The sequence below is a fragment of the Lepidochelys kempii genome, chromosome 2 (assembly GCF_965140285.1).
Source record: "Lepidochelys kempii isolate rLepKem1 chromosome 2, rLepKem1.hap1, whole genome shotgun sequence".
Taxonomy (NCBI): Eukaryota; Metazoa; Chordata; order Testudines; family Cheloniidae; genus Lepidochelys; species Lepidochelys kempii.
In genome coordinates, this window is record NC_136381.1 from 259419643 (window position 1) to 259435228 (window position 15586).

A 15586-nucleotide genomic window follows, 5' to 3' on the forward strand; every position below is an offset into this window, starting at 1 on the left:
TTTCTCCTTTTGCAGGGTCAGAAATCTGCTTGGGGTAGGCTTTTTGGTGGGGAGGGATTGGAAAGAGTTTTAAATTAAAAGGGGTGTTCAAAATGTGAACATCACTTATTGTGGAAAGGCTTTCTCCAGGAGGAAGGTTGTGACCCAAGAACCTCTGCATGTCAACTGGCAGAGGACATTTGGGTACATAGGATACAGAGTTCACCAAAAGGGGTCACTAAGTCCCTAATGAAAACTGTGTCACACTGGTCATCGTAACCATGGGCATTGATTTACAGTCTGAGCTGGATGCTAAAGGCTTATGAAATCTTCTAAGAAGGGAAATGTACAGGAAGACGTGAACCAACAGGGGAGAGCCCTGTTTACAAGTAAGGACACTGAGCTTTTGGGGGTATAATGAAGTGGTTAAGAGGTACATCCTTGTTCCTTCTATCTGTGAGGACAAGCCACCAGCAGCTTGATCTTGTGGGAAGAGTATCTCAGCCAAACTGATTGATTGATGCTGGGAAAACGACTCGGTTTAAACTAACTTGTAGGAGATAGGGGAATGCCTTGTTACAGTTTTGTTTTGCATGTAATCATTTATGTCCATTATTCTTTCTATCATTGGAATCTCCGTTCTTTGCTAATGAACCTATTCTTATTTTCACTCTCTCTCTCTAAAAGTAAAAGTGCTGTGTGTAAGTAGCCTGGGGATCTTAAGTTGAATCTTACAAGCTGGGGTGTACTATTCCTTTGGGAGTACTGGATCTAAGAGCAGTGTGAGCGTTCAGTGGAACAGGGGCTGAGCACTCTAGAGGGACACTTAGGAGGACTGGGGAGTTGGTGTGTACCTATCACTAACCTGTACAGAGAGAGACTGTGTGTCATGGACTGGGATGTAGTAGGTGGTTAAACCTAGTGGTCAGAGCAGGCGCTGGGAACCAGGAACAGGAGGTAGGGATCAGAGCCAGAGTCAAAACAAGGATTAGGCCATAGAAGCAGTGAACGGGAACAAGTCAGGAGGGCCGGACTCAAGAGTCAGGCAACAAGGCAGGGCCCAGTGCAGCAGCCAGGTAGGGACTCACACAGCTGCTCAGACAACTTCCTGTGCTACCTTCTTGGCTTAATAACGAGTCTGAGCCAATCAGAGAGGCTGCACGACTACTTCAATTGGCAAAAAGAAAAGGAGGACTTGTGGCACCTTGGAGACTAACAAATTTATTTGAGCACAAGCTTTCGTGAGCTACAGCTCACTTCATCGGATACATGCACTTCAATTGGGATCTTCGTGGGAAGTACCTCTGGTGAGCTAGGGTCTACCATGCTCCCTGCTGGTACCAGTAAGGGGCTAGGGAACAGCTGAAGTTTTGAGGACTGCCTGTGGATGTGGGTTTGAGACCTGCAATCCCTCCCAGCAGGGCCTGGAAGATAGTGCTGGTGTTGCCAGAAAGAGCTGATATGAGGCTGAGGCGTGCATGAACTTCATGGGTGGTAGAGTCTGCGGGAGGTTGGAAGCTTACAGGTCTACAGAGCAGTAGAGGGAGGGGGAGCCAGCAGAGCTCCTTAGTTCCCTATTGAAGTATAGATGGGGACGGTGGGGCTACTAAGTTCTTCACCAGCCCATTCTTTAACAAAAACAAATAAGGAAACAGACAAAAGGCTTGTTAACGGGTTGCTTCTAAGTACACGTACCAAGGAACATTTGTTTAAAAAAAAATAACACTAAACAATTTTTGTCCTATGACTACAGGGATGTTAATGGGGCACTTCACCTGGAATGATCCCTTAGAATATAGGCTATCTGTTTGATCTTGTATTTAGCTGTGACACTCTCAGTAACATTCCCAGGCCTGAAGAGGAGCTCTGTGAAGCTCAGAAAACAGAAGTTGGTCCAGTAAAAGATATTCCCTCACCCAGCTTGTCTAATATCCTTGGACGGACACGGCTACAACACCACTGGATACAACAGTTCAGAGAAAGCAGAGAAATATTCCAGTAGAGTCAGAGCAAAGTTCATGCTGGCTCTTAAATAAATGGACAGGTGTAACATATCAAACAGAATATTCTAAAATCTAACTTAACTCTGTCCCAGGCCCAGCCTCAGCCCCAGGGTTTTTTGTTTGTTTTGAACGGATACTTGGCTTTTTCCTTAACAAAGGACTTAAATTTCTAGGGCTGCTAACCTAGCCCCTCTCACCTGCACAAAGTGCAGTGCCCTTTTTGTAATGAACGGGATGCTCTTTAACCCTAGCAACAGCTTAAAATCACCCAAAGCAGCGTGCAAGAGAGCATCACAGTCCCATTTTGAATACTCTGAGCATCAAGGTCTCAGTCCTGTTCATACCCCTTTATAAATCCGAGTCGTCATTAATCACACAACTAGACCCATTGACTTCAAGGGGACTACTCATTTGATTAAGGGCTATTCACATTTGCAAGGGTTGCAGGATCGGGCCCTCCATTTGTATGCATTTATACATGATGGGGTGTTAAGATGTTTTCTAAAAGATGATTTTGTAAGAGCCGTAATGCAGCGATTTCCCATGGGAATGCTATCCATGTTGGGGTCAAATAGCTGGCTGAAAGAGAGGAAGGTACAGGGATCAATGAAAAGCAAAACACCATACATTCTAAAAGCTACAAAAGCTACTTGAGCTCAAATACTATAGCAGATTGAAAAATATAACAGGTTCCCTGTAGTCTTTAACACTTCTGTAATCTTCTCCAATAGCCATCAGGCATGGGAAGGGTGATGTCAGAGGCAGGAACGGCATTATGAATCAACAGGGTCCTAGCGCTGTCTTGCAGGCTGGTTCTATGCTCAATTTTAAGACCAGTCACTTAAATTCTTTTAAATGTTTCTCTGTAAAATGTTAATGATATATCATTATAACATGCAAGGCAACCAAGGCCTCTATTCTTGTGCTCACACTTGAGGACAGACAGACATGTATGTATGCTCTATACCTGCAAATCAGGTTCTTAGATTTATTATTATAATTTATTACAGTACCCCCGAGAGGCCCCAAATAGATCAGAGCATTGTATGTGCATATAATAAGAGAGTTTCTGCCCCAAAGGGCATGCAGTCAAAATAGACAAGACAAAGAAATATTTCAGGTTTCAGAGTAACAGCCGTGTTAGTCTGTATTCGCAAAAAGAAAAGGAGTACTTGTGGCACCTTAGAGACTAAGCTCACGAAAGCTCATGCTCAAATAAATTTGTTAGTCTCTAAGGTGCCACAAGTACTCCTTTTCTTTTTGCAAAGAAATATTATCACCCATTGTACAGATAAGGAAACTGAGGCATAGTGGCATCAATTTGGGGCTTGACTTTAAGTAAGTGCTTAAGTGCTGTCCTGAACAGGAATGGATTTAGGGATGAGTGCTTTAAAACTGCCAGGGCTAGAGAGATTAAGTGGCTTGCCCAAGGTCACAGAGGTAGCAAGGGGCTGGGAAATGAACACACATCTTCTGAATCCCAGTCCACTACCTTGCTCACAAAGCCATGCTTCTTTCTCAAAAGCTTGATCCAGTAACTGAAGTCTCTCTGTGTGTTTGGTAGTGCAGTCACCTTCAGAATGTGGGGCTCAGACCCCCTTGGGTGCAGTGATGAGCTGCCAAAAGCTGAAGAACCAGTTCCTTCATTTGCTCCGGGTCTTCGGCGGCACTGAAGGACCTGCCGCTGAACACCCGGAAGCGCCGCCAGGTAAGTAAAAATTAAAAAGGGATTCTCAGGGGAGCCTCTCCAGCCGAGAGCTCAGGCAGGCCGGACAGGACGGTCCCGCAGGCCGGACAGGACGGTCCCGCAGGCTGGAGTTTGCCCACCCCTTTAACAACCAGTTCTAAACCGGCTTCAAACTTTAACAACCAGTTCCAGCTCACCACTGCTTGGGTGTATGTGGATGGCTAGAAACCCCCAGAAGTGGGGCTCAACCCTTAGTGTATGTGTGCGTGGGGTGGGAGGAAGGGATCAGACATGCATCATATATGGGGCTCAGGGAACATGTATGAGGAGCACACACTCCCAGAATAGAGGACTCAGGGCTCTGCAGTGTGAGTGTTGTGAGGCTGTCACGGGCACCCCCAGAATGTGGGACTCAGACCCTGCAGTGTGTGTCTGTGGGGAGGGACAGACATGCCTGAGGTCATGTGGCTGAGACCTTGGTTGTGTCAGACACGCCCAGACTGTGGTGATCAGACCCTGGAGTGTGTGTGTTCCCGCAGTGTGTGTGTGTTTTTTTTTGGGGGGGGGGCAGAGATATCAGGGGTGCTGGAACAATTTTTATTGTGGGGGTGCAGAAAGCCACTGAACCAAATGGTAAATCCTGTATATGATGGAAACCACTTCGAGCCAGGGGGTGCGGCAGAACCCCCGACAACCCTAGTTCCAGCATCCATGACAGACATCCCCCGAATGTGGGGCTCACACCTCTTGTATGCTGGGCACAGGCACCCCAAGCTCAGGGCTCAAACCTGGGGGGGGCACACACACCCTCAGGCTGTGGGGCTAGGACCCCTGGGGTGCTTGGACCCTGGAGGGGAGCACAGACACCCACAGGCTCTTACCCGTGAGAGGGGCACAGACATGCCAAGGCTGGACCCCAGAGAGGGGCACAGACACCCAAGGCTCAGATCCTGGGGGGCACAGACACCCCCAGGCTCGGATTTCGGGATAGGGCACAGAGACCCCCAGGCTTGGACAGGGGCACAGACACCCCCAGGCTCGGATCCCGCAGGAGGCGGAACAGACACCCCGGGCTCGGATCCCGGGGGTGGGGGAAAGCACAGACACCCCAGGCTCGGATCTTGGGGGGGGGCACAGACACCCCAGGCTCGGATCTTGGGGGGGGGCACAGACACCCCCAAGCTCGGATCTGGGGGGAACAGACACCCCCAAGCTCGGATCCGGGGGGGGCACCGACGCCCCCAGGCTCGGATCCGGGGGGGGGGGCACCGACGCCCCCAGGCTCGGATCCGGGGGGGGAGGGGAGAGGCACCGACACCCCCAGGCTCGGGTCTCTCTCCGGGGCTCACCCCGCGGCGGCCCCTGGCGAATCTGCGGCGCGGCGCGGCGGGCTGGCGGCCGTGCGGAAAGTGCGGCGCGGCGGCGGGGGCTGCGTGCGCCTGGCGGCCGGGATTTCATCATGCGCCGGGGCGGGCCGAGGCGCGCGCCGCTCCATGCCGCCCCTTAGCGCCCTGCTGCCGCCGCTGCTGCTGCTGCCGCCGCCCTGCCGCCGCCGCCTCCTCCCCGCGCTGCTGCCGCTGCTGCGCCCGCCGGCCGCCCCGCTCCGCTCCGCCCGGCCGCCGGCAGCGCCCCGCGCCCCGCCCCGCCCGGCCAGCGCCGGCATGGACCGACCCGCCGCCGAGGCGCTGCTCCACCCGCTCCGCCAGGCGGTGCGGCTGCAGGTACCGGGCTGCCCTCGCCCGCCGAGACGGGCCGCCGGGGGTCGGGCTGCGGGCTCCCCCGGGGCGGCCGCTCCCCCCCCCACCCCCGGCGGGGCCGTATGGGGGGTGCCTCCCCCCCCACGGAGTTGGGCTCTATCGCATCCCCTATGGGACTGGGTCCGTGTGGGGGGGGACGGAGCTGGGCTCTATCGCATCCCCTATGGGACTGGGTCCGTGTGGGGGGGGACGGAGCTGGGCTCTATCGCATCCCCTATGGGACTGGGTCCGTGTGGGGGGGACGGAGCTGGGCTCTATCGCATCCCCTATGGGTCTGGGTCCGTGTGGGGGGGACGGAGCTGGGCTCTATCACATCCCCTATGGGACTGGGTCCGTGTGGGGGGGGACGGAGCTGGGCTCTATCGCATCCCCTATGGGACTGGGTCCGTGTGGGGGGGTGTCCCCCCCACGGAGCTGGGCTCTATCGCATCCCCTATGGGACTGGGTCCGTGTGGGGGGGGTGTCCCCCGCACGGAGCTGGGCTCTATCGCATCCCCTATGGGACTGGGTCCGTGTGGGGGGGGGCGGAGCTGGGCTCTATCGCATCTCCTATGGGACTGGGTCCGTGTGTGGGGGGTGTCCCCCCCACGGAGCTGGGCTCTATCGCATCCCCTATGGGACTGGGTCCGTGGGGGGAGGGGGGACGGAGCTGGGCTCTATCGCATCCCCTATGGGACTGGGTCCGTGTGTGTGTGTGGGGTGTCCCCCCCACGGAGCTGGGCTCTATCGCATCCCCTGTGGGACTGGGTCCGTGTGGGGGGGGGTGTCTCCCCTGTAGAGCTGGGCCCTATAGCTTTCCCTCTGCCCTATAGAACCGGGTCCGTGTGGGGTGTGTGTGTCCTTGGGCTCTAAAGCATCCCCTCTGCAATGAGGCCCTTATGGGGGGTGTCTCCTTGGGCTCTAAAGCTTCCCCTTTACCTATGAAACTGGGTCTTTATGAGGTGACTCCCCTATAGAGTTGGTCTCTATAGTTCTCTCTGCCCTATGGAACTGTGTCCATATGAGCTAGGTATATACGGTGTCTTTTCCCCCATAGGGCGGCATGGTGTCTCTCCCTGTATAGAGTTGGTCTATACAGGCTCACTTCCCCCTGTTCTATGGGTTGTCTCCCCTTCCATTCCATTGAGCTGGGTCTCTGTGGCGTTTCCCCCCTCCCAATTTAGAGAGCTAGATCTGTATAGGGTCTTTGTTGTATATATGTGTGTGTCCCCAATGTAACGGTGGGGCTTCATGGTTCCCTTTTAAATAAGAATACCTTGCTCTGTTTCTTCTCCGTATTATAGCTGGGCATATAGGTGCATATATCTCCTGTTATAAAGCTGGAACTGTATGATTGTGCCCTTCTATCCCTGTCCTAGCTGATTGATGTCTGTGTTTTCTCTGTCATCTAGAGGGATCTGTGTATTCCCCTTCTCCTTACGTAGCTTGATCTATATCTGTGCACCCTTCTCATCTCTATCTATTTCTGCGTATACCTCTTACGGCTTGTGGCTTCTCCACACCTTCTCATAGCTAGATCTAGATCTCTATGTGTATGGGTCGCCCTTCATGCCGTCTTAGCGTAGCTAGTTCCACATGTGCGTGTACTGCCTGTATGTTGCTGGATCTATGTGTGTGTTTGCCCCTTACATATTTCCGTTATGTAAGTGGATCTGTGGCTTTGTTTTTTTTACTTACAGAACTACTTCAGTGAGTTTTTGTTTGAGTCATTGTACAGCAAACCGAATGCCTTGGTGGGGAATCTCCGAGTAATTACAATTATAATAGCTAAACCCAGCTGACTCACTTTTTTTCCATGCCAGCAATTTGGGAGTTGCCACCTGCCTTTAAAACAGAGATATATGGATGTCCCTTTCCCCATGCTCTTGGGACTGGGACAGAAATGTGGGGTGTAAGAGAGAGGTTTGGGGTGGGGGTGAGTGATGCAGGTGCAGCCTTCCACGGTGTGACATGCATGGTAATTATAAAAGGAGGGTGTTTAATGTGTCTTTGCACTAGAAATAGAATAAGGAAGATAGAGGCTCTTGTCCAATCCAAACGGAGGGTAGATGCAATTTAATTAAACCTGAGGGAGCCTTGACCTAGAGAGAGAGTGTCCCCATGTGACCAAGCCGGTGTTTCTTCCTGCAGCAGTGCCTGATGCAATAAGCTTTTGTGATCCAGGGGTGGATCCCTCTCTGCTTCGTTGTTGTTTGGGACAAAGCTGCAGCAAAATCTGCCACATCAAATAGTGCTGTGTGCTCCTCCTCCTCTGGGCTGGGCTCATGTCTTTAATTAAATTGTGTCCAGTCAGCAAGCATAATTGTTTTCTTCATTTTTTTCCTGCCCTGTGTGTCCAAGTCTTTTTCCTTGTCATACAGAACAAAGAGCCACTGCATGCCACTTTTTTGGTGCTGAATGCAAAGCAGTGTGATGAACTATTCTGAGCCTGAAGTAGTTCCCTGGACCCTTTGTCTTGACTTTCTTTCCTTGCAGACCCCCTAACTCAACAAAGCGGGGTTTGGTTTACTACTTTTTTTTTTCTCGTTCAGATCCCTCCCTCTGCCACGTTAGCCTGGAATTGCCGTTCAACCCAGCAGCCCTGGAGTGAAATTTTCACATTTTGATTACACTGGTTAACAGGAAGGAAGCAGACAAGTGCAGTTGCCAACTTTCTTTATCCACTGTGTTACAGTAGCGGACATGTAAAGTTTATTAGCCCAGCTTGTCACATTTTTTGTTCCCTCTTTATTTAATTCGCTTACTGTCAGTTCTCTCCCATTATAAAGTCAGCCCCCTCTTTCCCCAACCTGAAACATGAAATCCTAGCTGCAGCCTGTGTTTCCTGTCTCATTGCCTGTGTGCAGTGATTTCACTAGGGCTGAGCATCATGCAGGAGAAACAGATTGTAAACAAAGCTAACAGTGTAGAAAAAATAAAAATTGGGTTCACATATTTTTTAAATTAAAGAAGAGTAGGTACAGGAAAGATGCTAAACTGGGAGCACTAAACTAGGGAAGTTATTGATTTTTGAATGTACTTCACATCTGTAGCTGTCTCTTTTCTCTTGTTCCTTGCCTCCCAACATTTCTCCCTTAGTAATTCAAGATAAACAGGTTTTTTTTGGCTAGATAATTCCCTTTTGAGGGACGGAGGGAAAGACTGTTCATTTACTTAAAGTCAACGCAGGCAAGAAGCAGAATTAAGTTATCTACAGCCACTACTTACAATTTATATTGATGCAGCTGTGTTGGTCAGGGGTGTGAAAAAATCACACCCCTGATCCACGTAGCTATGCCAACAAAACTCCCTGCGTAGATGCAGCTATTGGCAACAGAAGAGTGCTTCTGTCAACATAGCAAATGTTGTTCAGGGAGAAGGTGGTCCTACACTGGCAGAAAAACTCCCTTTTGTTGGTGTCAGCAGCGTCTGCGCTAGGGGCCTATGCTAAATACGCTCTGAAGTGTTGACATAGTCCAAAAAAGTTTATAGAACCATATTATAGAGTATGTAGGGGTTAATAATTCCACATGATTGTTTGCCTGTCACATTTCATGGGTCCTGGGGGAGGGGAATCCTTACCATGTGGGATAGGGAAACCTTTCTATAACTCTTCCAAGATGATGGTAATTAGTCTGGTTCCAAGGCCTTACTGTGTTTTGCTCTCTCATAAAGTTGTGTTCATTTCCTACACTGCTTTGATAGCCTGCTGTTCTGAAAAAAAGCATGGATCTCTTTTCCATGAACATCAGAGAAACTCTAATAACCATAATAGTGCTTGTGCCTGTTCAAATGGACTTTTTTTTTAAGGGGGTGTATTCACACACTGAGATGAAAAAATAACTGCAAGTGGGTGGGAAACAGTTCTGAGATTCTTTACTGCTGTCAAACTCGGCTGATGCTCACTTTCCAGTTTCAAAGTGTTCCCCCACTTCCAGTACCATGGCCAGTTTCCATGTGGTTACAGAAACTCTCGGGCAGCCTTACGAGCGAGCGGAATGTCCCTCACACCTGCCTTTCAGAATGGAATTCACATCTTAGATTCTCTTGCGTTCTTCCTCAGGGAGAACTGGTAAGAAAACTGAAAGAAGAGAAGGCTCCCCAGGTGGATGTAGACAGAGCTGTAGCAGAGCTCAAGGCTCGGAAGAGGATCCTAGAAGCCAAGGTGAGTCTGAGAATTAGATCTGTGATCTAGAGGGTTTTGCATGAGCATACTTGAATTCCTACAGTCAAGTGGTGGTGTTTTTTAAATGCATACATTTAAAAGAGGAGGTGGAGTTCGGTGAAAGCTTGTCTATCTCACCAACAGAAGTTTGTCAATAAAAGGTATTCCCTCACCCACTTTTCTCTACATTTATGCTAGACTGGCTTGACCAGTAGATGCTATGTTCCAATCTACTTTTTTAACATAGGATTCATGTTATTTTATCAGCATGGGACCATGTCATCTCTTACCTTTAATTATAAAATGGTCAGTTCAGTGGCATAGATGGCAAAGGTAGTGATTGAGACAGCTTGATAACTTTCCTTACTTTAGTTCCTTCTGTGCAGCTGATTATTCCTCCACTGATTATGGTCGTTGGCTAGTTGTGCTATTTCTTTCCAGGTGATGCCAGCGCATTTAATATCCTCTGTTGCTGTCTTTGGACAGTTCTTCCTTGGCCTTCCTCGCTTTCTCTTTTCTTCCTTGCTGTTTGTGGCACAGAGATTCAAGAGCCATTCACCGTTGTCAGTTTGGATGCCTTCCACTGCTGTGCCCATGGCTCCTTCCCAGCCAGTAGAGTTGTTTTGTAACTTGCAGTCAACTTAAAAATCACATGTTATAAACAAATATCTTGCTTCTACATTGCTGATAACAGCTTATATTATCAGAAATGAAAGAATTTTTAAAATCCACTGTGCATGTCACTATTCTTTCTTTGTTTACTTTTTGTATTTCTGTCAGCTAGGAAAATGAAACCCCTGTAAAGTCACTTTATGTCTGTTTCACTTTTAGATTCTTTACACAATATTTGAGTTACAAACCTGGCAGGGGAGATTTTTGTTTAAAAATAATTCTGTTCACTGTAGCTTAAAACATTTTTTTTTAAAAATATTTCCAGTGACCATATTTTTTTTCCCCAAATTGAAGGCCAAATTTGAAGTTGTCAGTTTTTAAAATACAGTTCTGTTCTGAAAAGGGACTCTAAAATGACATTGTGGGGTTCCAGGTTTATTGTCTTGATTTCCAGATCAAATTTGCTCAATATATGAGTTAAAATACATTTTCCCCACACACCCCTAGCCAACTCTGCAAACTCACCTTGAGATCTAAGAGCAGGTTCTGGGTACTTTCTGGCTTGTATCTTACCAGATTAAAAAAAAAAATGGGGAAATTCTGTTGTTAGATACATTTGTGTAACCTTATTGTCTTCAGTGGTGGTGTACATAAACGGAGAGCGGAGGCTGCTCCTGTGCTTGGAACTCAGCTAATAATTACAGCACCGGAATCAAATCTCACTCTGGCCAGCTTTGAAGAACTAATTAAATTATTTAGAAGTTATTGTCTCTTAAGTCAGCAGCTATGACTGGAGATGCACACGGAGGCAATCTGTGTAAGACTGAGTCACTTTTCAGAGTGGAACCGTGCTTTAAAACGCACGATTTGCTCATAGCTAGTCTCGATTACAGTGACTAATTTTTTAAATCTGTTCTCTGGTTATGTCTTGTAATCCTGGCAAACTTCATTTAGAGAGGCAGTGAGTCAGGTTGGGAGTCTTGGCACCCCTTTCAGCCACTCCTTTTCCATGGGAAAGGCATGTGTAGGAGGATCTGGTGCAGTGGCCTGTTTGTCAGTTACACAGTTTGTGTGGGCTGTATTCATATTTGTTCTAGAATGACCTTGCAACACCAGCAAGCGTCCTCTTCAGCACAAGTGTTGATTATTGTCATTCCTGTTTGGCAAGGGTTCCAGCAGTGTGTGTTCATCAGTTGCAACTTGAGTGGAACGCAGCAGTGTGGATGCCTGCTGATTTGAGCAACTAGACAATATCATGCTGGCCCTGTGACTTCCACATTGGCTGCATATAAAAGAGAGGTGTTACTCTAAGTGGGCACTGTTGGCTTCCAAACCCTTAATTGTGTAGGGCACATCTGTGTTCGAGAGCTCCTCTGAGAGGATATAGGCCGGGCTCAGATACCACCTTGGAACCTGTTTCCATTTTCTCAAGTCAGTAGATGACTGAGCCCTTATGCAGGGCCCAAAGATGTAGACATTCCCCTTGCAGCTATCACATGTTCCCCTCTCCACTTCTTAAAAACAGAGTGAAGCCCAATAGTTAGAAGAGTCTCCACTCCTTCCTCGTAGTAACTGCAACACAGCCATCTTAGCGTTGCATCTCTAACAGTGATCCAGTGTGTATTGGTGGTAGGGCCTGGAATTGCCTATATTCTCCTATCGTTTTGGGTCCCTCCTCAAGTACTGACCATTTTTTGCCATTCGATGTCAGGCCACGCCTCTATCATTTCCCTCTTCCCCCGTCTCTTTGTCAGAAACTCATTCTTCCCGCTGAGAAGTCCTGGCAGATTTGAGATGTCTGTAGTCCTTACAGAATGTACTTATCTGCTTCCTCAGTGCGTACTTTAAAGCTAGTGTTTTGGCACTGTCAGCTCTCTTTGTTAAAATTGATATCAGTTTGGTTTTTTTAATCAGCTTAGATTATCAGATTTAGTAAATCCAGTTTACTTATTGGTAGGGGCCTACCAAATTTATGGTTCATTTTGGGCAATTTCATCGTCATAGGATTTTAAAAATCCTAAATTGCTTGATTTCATATATTAAAATCTGAAATTTCACGGAGTTGTAACTGTAGGGGTCCTGGCCCCAAAGGGGGTGGGTTGCAAGGTTATTGTAGGGGGATCGCGGTATTGCCACGCTTCTGCTCTGTGGCTGGCGGCGGCTCTGCCTTCCGGAACTGGGTGGCCAGAAAGCAGCGGCTGCTAACCCGAAGCCCAGTTCTGAAGGCAGCGCCGCCGCCAGCAGCAGCGCAGAAGTAAGGATGGCAGGGTCTGGTGTTGCCACCCTTACTTCTGTGCTGCTGCCTTCAGAGTTGGGCTCTCGGCCAGCAGCCGCCACTCTCTGGCCACCCAGCTCTGAAGGCAGCGCAGAAGTAAGGGTGGCAATATCACAACCCCCTACAATAACCTTGCAACTCTCCCTTTTGGGTCGGGACCCCCAGTTTGAGAAACGCTGGTCTTTGTAAAATCTGTATAGTATAGGGTAAAGTTGCACAGAAGACCAGATGTCATGGTCCGTGATGCACTTTCCATGGCTGTGAATTTGGTAGAGCTCTATTGGCTTGAAGTTAATAGGAGCTGCAGATGCTTTAGCATTCCTGAAAATCAGGCCTCTTTTGTTTATATGCTTAAATGTGGCTTTAGGTACCTAACTGCAAGCACCCAAGTTTGAAAATGTTGGCCATACCTCTTTAAGTTAGTGATCTAAGCCAAAGAACATTCAGAGTAAAAGGTTTTAGTTTAACCTTGCCGGAGTACCTTTGTCCACTTTATTTAGTTGTTTTAGAAACAAAAAATTCCGTAAATCATTTGTCGGAATAGATTCAGTTGCTAAAATGTCTTCTGGGGGGGGGAGGGGGGGAACCCATTGTTAATAATGAATGGGGTGGGTGCTCAGATGTCACAGCGAATGGGCTTGGTGTAAGAATCTGTATTAAGTGGGAAGACTGAAATTCCTATACACTTGTTCAATGAAAAGTGGGTGTCCTCTCTGCATATCTTTTGTCATAATGTGTGTTGATGATAGGTATTAAAACTTAATGGGGCAAGTGACATCTAAGGCATATGTTCCAAGTCTAAACTGTTGGTTTTTATTACCAGCATCGTTTTACAGTAATCATATGGAATACATGCAATTGTATTTGCTCTGTCTGATATTTGAATTCAGATAACAAGAGGATGGTATAAAACATATTCCTAGTCTTCAGTCAAATGCTACCATTAGACATCCGATACCTACAGCTTATATTATGTTATACCAAAACCCCAAGTGTCTCAGAGGAAATGTGCTTTAGAAGTAGTCATTGCCCACTGTACAGATGGCTAGGAAATTTCTCCTCAACATGTCACAACATGGATGCTCTTCATAATCCTGGTAGCATCCAGAACCTCCCAATACTTGTGCAAATGTTTAAGCTCACAGAGCTCACTTTTCAAACTTGGTGGCTAAAGCTGGCATTTGGACATTCACGTTAGCAGTTAGGCACATATCTTCCAGTTTGAACATCCCGATCTGGGAGGTGCCTGTGAAGGCTACTTTCGAGCAAAGGTCATTTTGTCCCATAATGGTGATTGAGGAAGGATTCATTTTACTGCCAGTAACTGGAACCGTTATTTATTTTCTCTCTGCCTGTTTTACAGGAGCTGGCTTTGCAGCCCAAGGATGACATTGTGGACAGAACTAAAATGGAGGACACTTTGAAGCGGAGGTTTTTCTATGATCAAGCTTTTGCTATTTATGGAGGTACACGCTTAAACCAATTTAAATTCTAATCCCTTTAGGGTAGAGTGTCTCTCTACATGATTGTGAAGTGCCATGTTCACCTGACATGCTACATTGTTGATGATGATAATTAGGGCTCCATGTCTGTCATAGAGGTCACGGAAGTCATGGGTTCCCTGACTTTCCGCAGCTTACGTGACTTCTGCAGTGGCCGGTGTGGCTGATCCCAGGCCTGCCCAAGCAGCTGCTCAAGGGCCAGCCACACCAGCCATTGCTGGAGCAGCTCTGCAGCCAGCCTGAGCGGCGGTCCTTTAGGCGGCCAGAGCAGCCGCTGGTGTGGCAGTCCCTGGCAGCTGGATTCTGTGACTGGCCCCAGTAGCAGCCTCCTGACACCCCCCTCTGCAGCGGGAATTTTTGTTTCTTGCCAGTGACCTGTCCGTGACTTTTACTAAAAATACCTGTGACTAAATCGTAGCCTTAATAATAATACTATGAAACATCAGTGGGTTTTTGGAAAGTTGGCTTTACCCAGTCTAGAAACTTCTTGAAAGTCACCTTTTTTTCTTTCAAGTATGTGTGGGCGTGAATTCCATCTTGTGCTTTTGGACTGTAAGTAGGAAGATCAGAGAGAATATAAGCTGTCCAGGGAACTAATGGAAATAGGGTGGCTGGGGATTTTTTTAAAAGCCAAGTGACTACCTTCTTTCCTAATATCCGTACGTCTTTCTCTGAACTTTTCTGGCCAAGTTAATGTTAACATCACTCAAATACCAGATTCTGCCACTGCCATCGATCCTGTTACTGCGGTGAAACTCTTTTCAAGGAGTTGCACTGAGCAGGTGGCTAAATGTGGCAGTCCAACCTTTTCAGATAATCAGATGTGAGTATCCATTAGAGCAGTGGTTCTCAACTAGGGGTATGCGTAGAGTATGCAGAAGGGGTACATCAGCTCCTCTTTTGCCTAGTTTTACAGCAAGCTATATAAAAAGCATTAGCCAAGTCAGTACAAACTAAAATTTCATACAGACAATGACTTGTTTATGCTGCTTGTTTATGAAAGACTTGTTTATGAAATGACTTGTTTATGAAAGAAGTGACTACCTTCTTTCCTAATATCCGTACGTCTTTCTCTGAACTTTTCTGGCCAAGTTAATGTTAACATCACTCAAATACCAGATTCTGCCACTGCCATCGATCCTGTTACTGCGGTGAAACTCTTTTCAAGGAGTTGCACTGAGCAGGTGGCTAAATGTGGCAGTCCAACCTTTTCAGATAATCAGATGTGAGTATCCATTAGAGCAGTGGTTCTCAACTAGGGGTATGCGTAGAGTATGCAGAAGGGGTACATCAGCTCCTCCTATTTGCCTAGTTTTACAGCAAGCTATATAAAAAGCATTAGCCAAGTCAGTACAAACTAAAATTTCATACAGACAATGACTTGTTTATGCTGCTCTATATACTATACACTGAAATGTAAGTACAATATTGATATTCCAATTGATTTTATTTTTAATTATATGGTAAAAATGAGAAAGTCAGCAATTTTCTGGTGGTAGTGTGCTGTGACACTTTTGTAGTTTTATGTCTGATTTTGTAAGCAAGTAGGTTTTTAATGTGGTGAAACTTGGGGTACTCAAGACAAATCAGACTCCTGAAAGGGGTACAGTAGTTTGGAAAGGTTGAG

General features: G+C 47.4%; 1 protein-coding gene and 1 long non-coding RNA gene across 3 annotated transcripts in view; one reads left to right on the forward strand and one right to left on the reverse strand.

Annotated features, from left to right (window-relative positions):
* Positions 1-1192: 1192 nt before the first annotated feature.
* LOC140907842 (uncharacterized) lies at positions 1193-5086 on the reverse strand. Of its 2 annotated transcripts, none has more exons than XR_012157653.2 (3): positions 5019-5086; positions 2413-2561; positions 1193-1607 (listed from the first exon to the last, which is right to left on the reverse strand). It is a non-coding gene; the product is annotated as an uncharacterized LOC140907842 (long non-coding RNA). The 2 variants fall into 2 exon arrangements; XR_012157654.2 differs by lacking the exon at positions 5019-5086 and adding an exon at positions 3475-4354.
* A 7-nt stretch (positions 5087-5093) lies between these two features.
* The window catches only part of GARS1 (glycyl-tRNA synthetase 1), a 35690-nt gene continuing 25197 nt past the window's right edge, over positions 5094-15586 (forward strand). Inside the window, exons 1-3 of the mRNA XM_073334734.2 lie at positions 5094-5390; positions 9469-9570; positions 13821-13923. Of these exons, the coding sequence (XP_073190835.2) occupies positions 5163-5390; positions 9469-9570; positions 13821-13923 (433 nt within the window). The 5' untranslated portion in view covers positions 5094-5162. The remainder of the gene's footprint in view (positions 5391-9468; positions 9571-13820; positions 13924-15586) is intronic.